The 15460-nt window shown below is 48.3% G+C and overlaps 1 protein-coding gene across 3 annotated transcripts in view; it reads left to right on the top strand.

Moving 5' to 3' along the window:
- The window catches only part of ANKS3 (ankyrin repeat and sterile alpha motif domain containing 3), a 28372-nt gene extending 12912 nt beyond the window's left edge, over nt 1–15460 (top strand). For all 3 annotated transcript variants that reach the window (XM_084641143.1, XM_084641142.1, XM_084641144.1), the window contains 7 exons: nt 5100–5224; nt 5657–5798; nt 6337–6509; nt 10231–10343; nt 11274–11357; nt 12073–12167; nt 12493–15460. In XM_084641143.1, coding sequence (XP_084497269.1) covers nt 5100–5224; nt 5657–5798; nt 6337–6509; nt 10231–10343; nt 11274–11357; nt 12073–12155 — 720 coding nt within the window. In that variant the 3' untranslated portion in view covers nt 12156–12167; nt 12493–15460. The remainder of the gene's footprint in view (nt 1–5099; nt 5225–5656; nt 5799–6336; nt 6510–10230; nt 10344–11273; nt 11358–12072; nt 12168–12492) is intronic.

Here is a 15460-nt window from a genome sequence, read left to right as displayed (position 1 = left end):
TGGCCTGTGTGGCTGACCCCAAGGCCGCCCAAGCAGCTGGCCCTGGGGACAGCCACACTAACCACTGCTAGAGAGGTCCTGCAGCCAGTTGCACCAGCCACTGCTGGAGCAGCCTCAGCCCCGGGGGCAACCGCACCGGCTGCAGCTCTGGAGGTCCCTGCAGCTGGCCCTGGGGACCACCCAAGCAGCAGCCAATGCGACTGCCCCGGGAATCTCCTGAAAAGCAGTCCCGGGCGCAGTCAGAGCAGCTGCTGGCCCCCCAGGACTCCCCCCGGCTGCTGATGGCGCAGACTCCCCCTGGCAGCACCCCCCCTGCCCCTAAGATTCAATCAGAGGTATTTATGGTGTAAGTCATTAACACAGTATCTTTTTATATTTTATATAATTCAAAGCTTCATTCATACCCATTTCATTGAACAGCTCCCTGGCTTTCCCAGTCAATCTGGTTAGCAGGTCAGGCATACAATGTACCTCTGGGATATAGTGAATTTCACAGAGATGATCAAAGGTAGATAGAAATTCCTCTATGTCCTCAGTATCTTTGTAAATGGGACAAATCCTTTCCCAGTTGTTGTCATGAGGGGATGAGGACCCCAGGTAAGAGCTGCAGGCAGGCTGTGGCATCTTTTTCTGCTGTTTCAAGACTTGGAGCTTCTGGCAGATTCCTCTTGCATCTGGTGAGCCTTCTCCTCAGCAGCCAGCCATTCCATAAGCCTTAAATGGGCTTCTTTTTCCATATCAGCTATCTTTTGCTTTTCCTGCAATCGAAGATCTGTCCACTTTTGTTCATGTTCTAGTTGCTGCTGGTTTCCCACTGCAAACATTTTCACTGGGTCTGCTTCCCTTTCACTGGCCATTAACGGATTTTTCAGTTCTTGCTCTGGGAGCTTTTTCTTAAAAGACAACCCCCTCTGTAAGCACAATTCTTCAAGGGTTTTTCTGTCAAGCTCTTCATATGACCTTGGCTCACTCATTGTAACTGATTTTTAACCCTTAAAATAATATAAAAATTAATTTTTGACAAGTGTGTGGTTCTGATCCAAAATCCCAGTTAACCTGTGGTAATGAGTATCCTGCCAACTATGCCGCTGTGACCAGAATCCCAGGGGAGCCAGCTGAGGTCACTCAATTAGGATGAACCCCAAAGAATGGGTCAGACAATCCCCAAAGCTGGGAGATATTCCAATACTTAGATTTACCAAACCAGCACACAATAGCTTCTATATTACCTCACTGGTTGTTCAGAAGCCAACAACACAGTTTCCTTAAAATAACCCAGCCTCAGGCCTCCACCTAGACACCCAAGTCAGGTATGATGAGGATTTCTGAAAATCTTATTCATCATATAAAAGAGGTTCTACCAATCCCAAAGGATTGGACATATTACCTCCCAGGTTAATGAATATTCCAGACTTTTCCCAAATACATACTTACAACCAATTCTTACTAATTAAACTAAAATTTATTAAAGAAAAGAGAGAATTGGTTAAAAGATCAGTATACATACAGACATGAGTCAACCTTGAGATTCAGATTCATAGCGGAGATGGTGAACTTTGCAGATGCAAAGAGTTCTTTCAGAAATAGTCCATAGGTTACAGTCCAATGTTTGTATTCAGGGTGGTCCAGTCAGCACTGGGATCTCAGTCCTTATGGCTTAGGCTTCCCCTGCATGAAGCCTCAAGCAGATCTGAGATGACAGGATCAGGATCCAAGCCATTTTTTATATAGTTTTAGGCCCTCTTGTAACAGCTCGGAGTCCCTCGGCGAACAATAGACACTCATTTCCTAAGCATCGCAGGTAATTATTCATACAGATTAACATAAGGCAATTGCCCATTTTTCTACCATTTGCAGATGATTTGCTATACATTTCAAAAAGAGATGAATACAGCGATATCCTAGGTTTACAGTTCATTTAAATGTTAAGATGTTCTCTTGATCTCTGAATTAACAAAATACAGCATAGACAGGGACGGTTTGATTACATTGTTGAGTTCTACCTATATATATATATATATATATAATTATCTCCCTGTATGTTTTAAAGAGTTGAATTGGAATCATTTATCCTGCAGGATGCTTAACGCTTTCTGGTCAAGTGTCACACCCCCAATGTGAGACTGGTGTGGAAGGGAGAAACTAGAGCTCCTGGATACACCTTAAGAACCTTCCATCATCGATACGAGCAGTGTTTACATTGAATTCTTTGTAAGGCCAAAATATTGATGCATGCTTTGGACCAAGTTAAAAACTTAGTTCACACTTTGTGAAACACTTTAGTGATTCTAGGGTGTGATCCATGTGTTGACTTAACATGGCCATTAATGTTCTTCAGAGAGCACTTACTCTGGCATTCAGCCATGAAAGCTGTGAAGGTTGTACCTCAGTTTCCCTTTGTGGACAGCAGTTCAAGCTTGTAATGGTCTTTTTGCTGTGGAAAGTTTTAGGATTGTGTACAGGCATTAGCTGTGAAACCTTAACATTATTAGGCTTTTTAATACAAAGTGTGTTCTTGAACCAAAAGGCATAATCATAAGGGTTTCTATTATGTACCACTCTTAACATGTTCAAGATCATGCACATTGTACAGCAATGGTATCAGAAACACTAAATACATTTACAATTATTCTTGCCATGCCAAGCCTTTTGTTTAGATAAATCATTCTTTAGGTCAGCTTGTTCAATATCCCTTTTGAGTCTTTTTAGTTTTTTCTTTACCTTAGGGTTTTCCTTAACATAGGCTTTTAGTTTAACCACTTCCTTGGGGTTTTGGTATCTTAGAGATGAGTGAGGCAAGTGTTCCCCCCACCCCCATCAGTCAGGTAATTTACTTTAACACAGACACTAGCCTGTTTACCAGTTTTCAGATTCTTAACCTTTACCAATTCCAAGGCTAGACTCTGTCTTAAAGAGATACCATCCATTTTTCACAAGCCTGTTCAACTCAAGGTTCTTTTGTCCTTCCATTACCAACCTCTGCTTCCACGTGGAATCAGATGTCAAGTCCAATAAGAGACTACAAGACATATCCAAAATGTCTAGAGATGAGTTTACCTGCCATCCCCTATATTCTCGAGAGATCAACTGTTCTCCTGCTCTGCAGATTCAGCTATCCAGTTTTCCCTCTGAACCGGAGATGCAGACTGTTTACTCAAAGAATAACCATGGAGACATTCCTGTCCCATCAACATTGTCTCCACCACAAGCTGGTCAAGCTTGTAGGGCTGTTCAAACTCCCTAACAATTTTTATACCATCTGAAATCTTTTCAAAGCTACCCACAATGGGTCTTTCTAAAGCAAATTCAGTGTATTCGTTTTTACTTGAAAGACTTCAGCCATTAGCCACCAACACACTTTTCTCAGAAGACAAACTCTTTACTACCAACAATGGCCCATTAAGAGTCAATGGAAGTAATTCCTTTTCACCCAACTAGGCACAGCTATTGACTTTTTATAGACTTTAAAGACGTCACTAAGAAATTCCTTCCCTCCTGCAGTATTATGAACTGCAGCAGATTCTTTCTGAGCTTTATTTATGTCCAGAACCGACTTTGGCACAACATACAAATCACCAAACTCCTTCTGAGTTTCAGTTACATCCAGAATCACCTCTGGCCAATCAGAAGGATTATTACACAACCCCCTTTCAGGCAAGCTGCTAGACTCCATGATTAAAAGGTTAGAAGCATTCCCTTCCCCTTTGCAGCTCTCCTGGCTGACAATAGGCACAAGATTAGGAATCATTTCCTCCTTGTTACAAGTTTCCACACTGTCAGTGGGTAACGTAGTCAAATCATGTTTATGCTTTCCTTGTGTCCTGGCTACAATATCAACCTGATTCGACAAGGTTGTCATATCTTTACCCAACAACACACTAGCAATAGGCAAAATAGAAGCATGAAAATTGCCTGGTCCCTGGGACTCATTTATTACATTAACTGGATGTAACCTGGTTACAATGTCATTATCCCTAACAGACACAAACTTAGGAACATTTCCATCCTGGGCTTCAATTAAATCCAGAATCAGCTCTGAGATGACGGATACATTTTCAACCATCCTTGGCTGACCGGCTTCTTCTGTCTGCTTTACAGACAGAGGAGAGCTAGATACACACTGTTCCTTAGCAGGCATGCTGCCGTTGCTCAAAACAGACAAACAATTGGAGACATTTTTTCCTTTGTCCCAGCACACCTGGCTGTTAATGGACAATTGCTTGGAGAGTGGGACAGCTTCCTTAACAGGAAAGATACCACTCCCAACAGACAAACTTCTGCTTTTTACAGACAGTGGCTCATACTGAACTACTTTAAGCAAATTACTGTTACCTTGTCTAGGCTCGTTTTTAAAAACTACACTCACCAAGAATATACCCCCTTCTTCCTCAATTAGGGCTTCAACCTGACCATCAACTTTAATCTGCTCTAGAGAAACATTTTCCTGATCAATGAGTTCTCTCTGTGTTTATCTAATTCCAGATTTACTTCTAAGATATTAGACAGACATTCAGAAACTTCATTCACATATAACCTGCTTTTCTGAACAGACAAACAGCTATCTTCCTCAGACAAACATTTGGAGAAACCCTCTATAGGCAAATCATTGCCCCAATAGACAGTTTCATATTAACCTGACTGCACAATGTTTTAAAATCATTCCCGATTAAAAGGTCTGAGGGAATTGTATTCTTCACTCCCACAATCATGGTGCCATCAAATCCCTTCCATTTAAGGTGGATTTTAGCCAAAGGTGCTCTTACTAAATATTCAGATAAGGCTGCAACAGTTACACTTTCACCTGGCAAATAGTCTTCATCCCTGACACAGTTCTGTCCTATGTAACCTGCTTTTTGGGATGGTTTGGGCAATCCTCTCCTCAGCCCAGTGTAGTGCAGGGAATCTGAAGGAAGAGCTTTACAGTGTCTGGCTGCTACAAACTACAAGCCAGGCCCCGTTACAGCATGTGGCTTTTGAGAGTGAACAGTGCAGAGAAAGTTAGGATAGCTCCAAAGTAGCTGTTAGCCTTTCATTCAAGGAGACAGGAGGGTCCAGTTTCTCGTGTGAGTATAAACATCTTTGCTTTGGATGGGCTGCAGGACCTGGCAACATTCCTGGAGCAGATCGGGTGTTTGAAGTACCTCCAGGTGTTTGAGGAGCAGGACATCGACCTCCGGATCTTCCTGACCCTCACAGAGAGTGATCTCAAGGAAATAGGCATCACGTGAGTCTCCACAGTGTAGCTCCTTTGTCGCTGGGGCATACGAAGGGATCAGGAAAGTTCAGTCCTCTCTTCCAGCCCCCTCTCTGGGTTTGCACGATTCTGCCACTACCTTTTAGTCTTGCCCTCCAGCCTGGGGATCCATCACAGATTTCTCAATGTGCCTTAATCCTGGTCTACAGCAAGCGCTGGTCTTCCAGCCATGCACCACTTCCTCCTCCCTCCCCACCCCCCCATCTCAGTCCCTGCCTGCAACTCTCCTGCAGCTGTCAGCAGAGCCTTAGAGGAGATAGATCGTGGTTTTCTGCTGTCCCTAACTATCCTTCCCGCTCGTTGCTGGGGTTTTCATGGGCCTCAGTGGAAGAAGGGGCAGGAGTCTCTGAAGCAAGGTCCTGGTTCAGTTTTGCTGCTAACCGCTTGCTGTTGTATCATCAGTCTGTTCGGGCCTAAGCGGAAGATGACCTCTGCCATTGCTCGATGGCACAGCAATGCCAGGCCTCCCAGCGATGCCCTAGAGCTGGCCTATGCAGATCGGCTGGAGGCGGAAATGCAGGAGATGGCCATTCAGCTGCACAAGGTAAGGAGCCTGGCTCTAACCCAATCGCATATTTACTATGGCACCTCCTTTGCGGGGGGAAAGGCTCTTAAGTGAGGGAGCTGAGGTAATTTGGAAGGGATGCAAAGGGGTAGGGTAAGTTCAGTAACCCTCTAACCCTCACTCTCTGTTGATGAGTCTTCTATGTCTTTAGTTCAAACCCAGCTGGCCAGGATGCTGGACTAGTGATATCTGCCATCCTGGTTAGGATCTGCTCATGCTGAAATGGGGAAATTCATGCAGAAATTTCTGTCAGCTTGGCAAACCCACCCTCGTGCATGGAAAGAAGGGGAATCCCGGAGATCAGAGCTGACCCTGTGTGGGAACATTACCTAGCTTTCTTCCCACTTGCATTTGGGCCTCGCATGGGTTTGGTGGGTACATATGGAGCCCTCTGTAACCGCCCAGATCGTTGTAACAGGAAGTTCTAGGGATGTCTTGTGAGCAGTCAAGTGTCTGAGATTGCAGCGCGCAGCACTCCCCCTTTCAGTCCCTCCTCTCTCACTCTCCCCCACTATAGAGGTGTGAGGAAATGGAAGTGATAAAGGGCCAGGTGTCCCAGGAGCAGGAGCTGCGGGCAGTGGTCGAGAACTGCTTGATGGAGCGGGACGTGGCTTGGAATGATGTCCAGATCCAGCTGCAAGAGGCCCAAGCCATCACCAGGGACGCTGGGGTCCTGCTAGAGCAAATGAAGTAAGTTGCTCCAGGTGAAACGGAGAATGGGGCCATCCCAGCGTGTCCACTGTCTGCCGTGAATGCAGGCGGCGCCCTTCTAGTGAGCTGCCCACACACAGTCACACCACAGCATCTGAACCCCGTTCTAATCCTCCCTCAAATGAGGACATTCCAACAAGATAAGCAGATACTGAAGCCCCTTCCTGAAGCACAGTAGGTAGGGGCGTGGCTTTCCAGAGCTGGAGTTCTGAATGTTCAACCCCAGTGGGAACCAGGTGCTAAGTGACTTGCCTATGGTTACTTAGGGAGCAGTGGCAGAGTTGGGAAGAAAGACCAAGAGCCCTCCTACCACTAAAACCTGTAGTGCTTCTCCACTGCAAGGACACTCAGGCCTCACACTGATCACCAGCTGCCGTCAGGATGAAATTCACAGCCTCTAAATTATAAGCATTGCCCAGTGAGATGCATCGGGACGGGAGAGGTTTACACTTCACTCTGCGTTGAACAGTCCTAGATACTCTAGCCAGCAGGGCAACTCTGTTTTTTTCTGTTCTTCTGAAAATATCCTGCATGCCATAAATCCCATGTTCAGTGGTGTTTCTGCTCTGGGGGTTAAGCTGATACTTTCAGCCCATCAGTCCTGCTGTGTTGGTCAATAGATTGAAACTGGAAAGTCTCTGTCCTTCACTCCAGGGGTGGAAGCAACGTTCTTGGCCCCTTGAGAGAGGAGATGCAGCATCACTGAGTTCCCAAAGGACCTGTGTCCAGCCTGCCATAGCCAGAGGGGAGAGAATCCCTGCTGTAGGCCTTTGAGGACGTGGTGAAGAGAGGGAGTCCCAGAGGGGCCCCCCTGGAAAAATGAGAAAGGAGGCTGGTTTGCAATAACAGCATAGTGTTCCCAGACGGCACTTGTGTTACCCCTGCATGCAGCGGCTGGAGTTGAGTGAATTCTCCAGCAGTTTGGCCACAGAATTCACATGTATGCAGCACATACAGTAAATAAGGTGTGCGCGCGTGCATGTGTGTGGTGCCCGCCTCCAGAGCTCAGCTGTGCAGAGGCAGTGATCATAGCAGAGGGCCAGCCACACATGCCAGAGCAGCATGTATTGCCCAACAAACGTGGTGGAGGGTGTGATGGGTTCCCAATGGGGTGCAAACCCCAAATAAATCCATTTTACTCTGTATAAAGCTTATACAGAGTAAACTCATGAACTGTCCGCCCTCTATAACACCGATAGAGAGATTTGCACAGCTGTTTGCTCCCCCAGGTATTAATCACTTAATAAAATCACTTTTCTTTATTAACAAACCCAGATTAAGTATAAAAAGTAGGATTTAAGTGGTTCCAGGTAATAACAGACAGAACAAAGTAAGTTACCAAGTAAAATAAAACAAAACAAAACACGCATGTCTAAGCCTAATACATTAAGAAACTGAATACAGGTAAATCTCACCCTCAGAGATGTTTCAGTAAGCTTCTTTCACAGACTAGGCTCCTTCTTTGTCTGGGCCCAATCCTTTCCCCTGGTATAGTTCTGGTTGGTTCCAGCTCAGATGGTAACTAGGAGATTTCTCATGACTGCAGCCCCCTTTGTCCTGTTTCATCCACTTTCATAGCTTAGGCACAAGGTGGGAATCTTTTGTGGGTTCGCACCCCTCCTTTTAAATGGAAAAGCACAAGGTTTAAGATGGATTCCAGTACCAGGTGACATTATCACATGTCCTGTGAGACCCCAAGCCTCCATTCTTCCTGGCCTGACTTACACAACACAGGAAGGCGTACAAATAAACAGAGCCATTTACAACCAATTTTCCTGGTTAATGGGAACCATCAAGATTTCAAGCCACCATTAATGGCCCACATTTTGCATAATTACAATAGGACTTTAGAGTAATGCTTCATATGTCTAGCTTTTGGTACAAGAATGAGACATTCATACAAATAGGATGAACGTACTCAGTAGATTATAAGCTGTAATGATACCTTACAAGAGACCTTTTGCACAAAGCGTACTCCAGTTACATTATATTAATGCTCATTTAGCATATTTCCATAAAACACATAGAGTGCAACCTCACAGAGGGTTTACCTATTAAGTGGCTATTTCACTTTTACCTGTAATGGTAAATCATTTTCTAAAATCCTTGTATACCACTTACTGGCTGAGAAATCAGTCCTTTCTTAAAGCAGGCACTATTTTTATGGATTAAAAAGGACATTGTCGACTTGAAAATCATTTTCAAAACACGTGGGGTTATCTATTACTGAATAACAGGTTAGGTTATTAATATGGGGAGAATTCTGCCCCCCGTGCCATTTTGTTTTACACTTTCCATTTAGGGTGGACGGTGAAAAAAGACTAGTCGACTTCACCTCTGTAAACAAATCAGTATCTGGTGAACTTCACTCCTGATTCTCACATGTTCCCACAATGCTGCCCATTCTGCTCAATCTTCCTAAAAATGTGTGTGTTGCTGTCCCAGAGGCAGTTCCATTGGCCTAAGGTTTTGTAGATTTGTGGCTCTGATAGCCTGTGTTTGGGGCTATATTTGCCATGACAGTCCATGTCTCTTTATTAAAACCATGTTTCAGAGTAGTAGCCGTGTTAGTCTGTATCAGCAAAAACAACGAGGTGTCCTAGTGACACCTTAAAACCATGTGTATGTGTGACATGCTTCAGCTGTTTTCATGCTGCCGCATTGCTGTTCTGGCTCTGCTCCTTTGAAGGTGGGTGGAGGGATCTGGGATTTGTCCCATTAATGGACATGGAGCTGCTGTCTGCCTAGAAGAGGGATGTCAAACTAATTTGGTGAAGGGATCCAGTTGTACTTTTCGTTGTGGCATATGGGTCAGAATATAATGTTAGGACTCTGTGTGCCCCTCCATCCACAGCAGAACTGGTGTTGGTGGCAATGACAGGCTTGCCCAGAGATCCAGAGTAAAATCTGGCCTGTGTATGGTGACTCAAAGTTTAGTTATTGCTAACTTATTAGGGACTTCGTTGTCTGCAGTGTAGTTGTAGTCATGTTGGTCCCAGGATATTAAAGAGACAAAGTCGGGGAGGTCATATCTTTTATTGGACCAAGTTCTGTTGTGGGGGAGAGAAGTTTCTGAGTTGCACAGAAGCTGACTGCAGACTCAGGAAAGCAGCAGTTCACGTGTGGAAGGTTTCCTTCACGATCTCAAGGCAAGAAACTTAAATTCTCTCTTTTTAAATGAAAGTTGAGGTTGTGCACAGAGTCTGGGCTTGTCTGTACACTGAAGCTGCACTGGCTTAACTAAAGGTGTGATGATAAACTGGTGCAGCTTTGTGTGTGGACCCTCTTGCTTCGGTTTAAACCTTGAAGTGCATTGGTTTAGCTTGCATTTCTAAATTACAAGTGTGTAACTTTGGGTGTGAACCAGGCTTGGATGTCATGTGGACCAAATCCAGCCTGAGGGGCATTTGTGTGAAACCCAGGCCTGGACCTATCCCTGCCTCCTCCTTTTTCACTGACCCCTCCAGCTGTTCTAAGCACAGGGGCAGGGATTGCTGTGGAAGGCACACTGGACTCTTGTCTCGGGCACATCTGCCTATGACGGGGAAGGGCAGTTTATAATCCAGTGAGCTGCTCGCCCCAAGAAGCATTTGATCCCTTGGCTGCCCAGGCAGGTGTTTCAGGACACAGGACGGCACTGGCAGGTGATTTCCCAGAAGCGCATGTACCTCGCTAATGGGGGTTTGTTCTCATTTGGCAGAGCCTGTCAGGCAGAGCTATGTTCCCGGTTGAAGCAAGGGCACCTGGCTGACAGGATGATGGAGACCAAGGCACGGCTGGGAGCTGGTGAGGGCAGATGGCCTGAGGGAGAAGGTAAAAGCCAGGTGCTGCTGTGAGTATGAATGGTCCAGGCTGCAGGGAAAAGATAAGGCAGCAAACAGTCAGACTGAATGAATGCAGCCAAAGGGATATGCGAGGCACCAGAGAAAAAGCAGATGCTTTAATAGATGAAGAAGGTGAAACTAATGAGACGTCTGAAATGGCTGAGCTACCGAACAGATCCTTTAAAAACTCTGTCGTTAATGAGATAGATCTAGAGTAAAATTTTCAAAAGCATCTAATCCAATTGACTTCAAGTGGGACTTGGGCTCCTCAGTACCTTTGAAAGTGGAATTTAAGTTCCTAACTCCCTTAGGTGCTTTTGAAGATTTTTTTTTTACCCCTGGACAAGTAGGAGGTGCTGGGGAGCTTGCAGATGTCACCATTAACAAGAACTAGGTGTGGGAGGGAATACTTGGGAAAACATCCACCCTGTGCAAACCAGTTGGCCTGTCTGAGCATGTCACAGGCAATTCGCTACTGATCCGACTGCTACACTGACAGCTGTTTATGAACCACCCTGGAGAGCGGGGGAAGTTGCATCTTCATTTCTTCTCTTCAAAACAGAAAATCATGGCAATTACCATCTAGCACGTCTAGCTCCATTTCCTTGAGATTCTCCTCGTATTTGACCTATTGAGCATCTCTAGGGTGATGAGGTCACAAACATTAAGCCAACTGTGCCGTGCAAGCACAATCCCTCTTTGGCAGAATTAGCGGACTGAGGGAACTTGCTGCTTGTCACACATTTACATTGTAGTAACACATTTGAGTCAAGATCTCAGTATAGCAAAACCAACCAATTCAAGCTGCTGTGGGCATGAAGGCTGTGAGGGGGACTGAGCCTCAAGCTCTCGCTTCTCTGCTCCTGCCACGGAGAAGCTGCAATGGTTGGTGAGAATCTCTCTGCTTTTAATCCCACAGGTCCAGAAGGAGGGTCAGTTTCCTTGAAGTCCCTGAGCCTGCCTGAGCTGTCGGCTTTCCTGGAGGAGCATGTGGGAGATATGGGTACAGTGGAGAGGGTCTTGGGGGACCACACCACTAGGATTATCCCCAACTCCCTCTGAAATAAACCCAAGGACACTTGGTTTCTAAAACAGGTGGTAACTGGAGAGTGGGCAAAAGATACCTGCCCCATGCAAAACATAACCTGTCTTACTATGGCACAAGTGCCAGATCAGCCCTGGATCCTTGTGTGGGGGCTTGAACCCACAGCCATCTGGCCCAGCTGTACTAGTGAGCCATGCTGACACCTGTAGGCAGCAGGAGTAATTATTTTCTCCAGCTGTTCTGTGGCACAAATACTCCCTCCTGTGCACCTCAAGGTGGCTCCTTCATAGTTAGAATGAAGGACAGGAGTAGCCTTTCTCCGTGCTGCAATAGAAACAGGTTGGAGCAGAGCCTGGGGAGCCCTTCTCTCCGTACTCCATCCCCTGCTAACCTACCCATGCTGAGGCGTGCTGGCCTCTTGCACTGGCCTTGCTCCAGCTCTGTGGCCCATGAAGATGCCTTTGTGTGCCTCCAGTGTCCATGCCCCATTCTCCTGAGTAGTGGAAGTTAGACCCAGTGGCAGGAAGCTATCAAAGCAGTGGTTCAGAGGGTGGCAAGGTGTGCGGTGGGAAAGAGACAGGAATGCAGTGACCCTACTGGCTGATCCTTTCCCCTGCCCCTTGTCTTGTGGTGCCCTAGGCTGATGGCTAATAGGTTTTGCTTATGCCCTTAGGGAATGCCCTGCATTCTGTGACTCAGAACCTCGCACGGCTACAGGCCTCAGAGCGAGGCAAGCAGAGCTGGCCAGAGCCCTAATGGAGCAGGATGGTAAGTGGGGTGGGGCTGGGAAATACTGACCCATGTCAATGCCCATTAAAAGCAGGGGCTGGCTGGAGGCACTGTAGCCATGCAGCTCCTTCCAGCTCCCTCCTCTGATAGCTCTGCCTACACACCTCTGTCCTGCCCTACCAAACTCCCAGGGGTTGCTATCAGTAGCAGCCTTTCCATATAGGTCCCTTGATTAGAGAGTTGCTGGTGGGAACTACAGCAAGCTGCTGTTTACAGCGATGTTCCTGCTGCCTTCAGCAAAGGGTTAATTTTCCAGTGAGCAGTGGGGGCTCTTGGTCTCTGAGTGGCTCCTTCTCCCTTGCAGGAGTTCTGACGTCGGGTGACGGTTCCACCCGGAAGCTGAGTGCCTGGGAGAACGAGCGCAAGGCTGGTCCGCCAACAGGGCTCCTCTGCTGAGAGCGCGGAGGAGGCAGGCGGGCGCCTGGAGAAGGGGGTCAGCCACCTGGGGACGGCGGAGGACGAGGAGTCAAGTGGGCAGGCGGCCTTAGCCGGGCTGATCTCTGGGTTCTGGTTACAGATGGTTTGCTTTCCCTGCCCAAGGGTTAGAATGTTAAGAGCTGAAGCATCGGGGCTAATTGGCCTCTCGCTGCCCGTGGAGACTCTGCCTCAGTTTTGCTTAAGGCTGCCTGATATTTTTACAGAGGCAGCCCTTGTCTGTAGCAGCCAGATTCCCTTATGCCCCTTCCCACCACAACCCCTCGTAACTTGTTCCTTCAGTTTGGTCTCTGCCCGTGGGCCGACCCAGCAAACGTGTGTGATGCAGAGCAAAGGCCAGCACAGTGGTGGCTGGTGGGATGAGATCCTGTGATTTGGAAATGGGAGAGTTGGAGGGGGTCTCCTGCCATTCCATGTGCTGGGCCTCCCCTTTGAGACACGATCAAACAGCCCCAAGCTGCAGCCCTTGTAGGATCTGAGAGATTGAACGTAACCTGCTGTGCAACTCTATCCTATAGGGAGCTCCTACTCCTGGCAGCCTGCAGCGGTTCAGCTGTTAGCTCCTGCCTCCTTGGATGCCGGTATGGGATCACTTGAGTGTCCTGCCATACCCGGCAGGTCCCTCTGTTTGGTTACGGGTGCAGACCCCCTGTCAGAGCTGACTTGGCAGCTGGCCCTAGATCCTTCTCCCAGTCCACGAAATGCCCACATTAACCCCCCAGGGTAGCACATTTCAAAGGCCTTGCTCCTACCAAGTCAGCGTGCTCCCAGAAGCTTCTGCCACAGGCAGCAACTGACCCCTGCTGCTGGTGCAGCACTGACCCCTTTGAATGGGGGATCCAGGAGCCACGTGAGAGGAGGGCATGTGCAGCTCTTGCCTGATGTGAGTTTATACCATCCCCAAGCACTTGTGTGTGAGCTATGTGCTCTGTGCTGCATGCGGGGCTTGGCCCTGTGATTGGTTCTATAAAACCCGCCCCCAGGGTAACACCTGACCATGGGCACCACATCCCTCCCCTCACGTCTGCCCCTGTCTGAAGGCAGTCACAGGAGACCTTAGGCAGGCGTCTAACACCAGGAGCCTGTTCCATGGGGCATCCTCTCCCCTGAGAACCCGTTACCTGGCTCCCTACCCTCAGCCCCTGGCTCCTGTTCTTGTGTCCAAGTCTCTCTCCTTCAGACTTGAGCTTGGGCCCAGTTGGTCCCTCTGCTTGGTGCCTCTGCCGCCATGAATGGGCTTCCTGCCTGCCGTTTCTTGACTCCTGCCTTCCCTTCATGGAGGCTGCTTGTCCCCAAGGCAGCAGGCAGGGCTGCCCTCTTCTCCCTGCACTCTGGGAGAGCAGGAGGGGCCTCCTGTTTTCTCCATAGGATGGGCCTTTGAAGCTGCTGCATGGGAAGGCTCGGAAGAAAGCTCGGCCCAAGGTGGCTCAGGCTGGGCACCTTTGGAAACCCTGGCTTCCGTCTCTTGAGGGGTATGAGAGGCACCCTTCCTCATGGCATCTGTGGGCCTGAGAGACCAAGCATGCTGCCAGGCAGCTGAGTCCTGCTCTCCTCTGGGCCACGGGCAGCCAGGCATTCCGTTCTCCTTGTGCTTCTCCAGCCTCCTTTGCCATCTCTTCCCGCTGGGCCCACAGGAGGTCCCCTGCCGGGCTATTCTTCCCTTCGTTTAGTGGACTGAAGCTTCATCTCCTTCCTTCCCTCAAAGGACCCATATGGTTCAGAAATGTTTCCATGCAGTCCTTAGCCCCCGCATTGGCCCCTCAGCATGAGAACGCTGGGCGTGGGGGTTGTACTCTTAGACACTAGTGCCTTGGGCTCTTGCAGGGTAGCCGGGAGGGGTGTGGGGCACAAGGGGAAGCTGCAGAGGCCTTTTCCCCAGGCAGGCGGGGGAGGTGCTGTGGGTTTACAGCACAAGAATGAGATGGTGAATGGGGCTCTCCAGGGAGCTGAGTAAAAGACACACGCACATACACACTCACTCTCTCTCTCTCTTCCCCTAACCACCACCACCACCCCCCCCTCCCCCACGAGTGGCTGCCACAGCCTTAAATGCTGCAGGCCTCGGACACTTCCCTCTTAATTGCCGGGTGCTTTTGATGCCATTATGTGTATGTGGAAATGGATAGTCTTCAGCCTGTGTTCCTGCTCCAGCCCCCGGGAGCTGGAAATGAGAGCTCCAGGAGCACGGGCTGCTGCAGGAGACAGACTGCAGCGTGCACTGGCCCCTCACATACACTGCTCCAGCTCATGGAGATGTCTTGGCCACTGGCTGCTCTGACCTGATGCTGCTGCTGCCCCTGGGAGCTCTCACAGGTAGTGTTCACGTGGCTCAGGGTGCACTGTCCAAGTGACATGATTTTTAATGCTGTGTAGTGATTCAGGGCAGCCTTAGTTCTTGCAGCCCTCTGGACAAAGACCATACCCCTGTGATGGGTCTATGGTGAGCTGGGGAAACTACCTTTCTCTTTGCTGGTAAAGGGGAAAAAGCTGTATTTTATTTTTAGATCTTGACCACAAACCCCAAAGTGCAATATCTGCTGTGACTCCATCCTCGGAGCCAGGATCTCCCCTCTGCTCTGCTGCCCAATGCCAAAGAGACTGGGCCAGGCAAATGAGAGTTAATCTCTGTGCTGGTGGAGCACTGAATTCACTATGCTTTGGTGTCTCCAAATGTTCCTGGCTCATTTCTCAGAGCAGCGAGGAGGGAGGTGAGTTTGCCACAGCAGCATGCTCGGTTGCGTGGCTTTGTTTATACTTCTGTTTTTTCTCTTACATGTGAGACCAGAATTAATGTGCACTGTGTTTGGGGAATAAATCGGTGACTGGATCTGTCTGCA

The sequence above is a fragment of the Lepidochelys olivacea genome (assembly GCF_965140295.1).
Source record: "Lepidochelys olivacea isolate rLepOli2 genome assembly, chromosome: 10".
In the NCBI taxonomy this organism is placed as follows: domain Eukaryota; kingdom Metazoa; phylum Chordata; order Testudines; family Cheloniidae; genus Lepidochelys; species Lepidochelys olivacea.
Note: the sequence above shows the minus strand (reverse complement) of the source record. Positions and strands in the feature narration are given on the sequence as shown.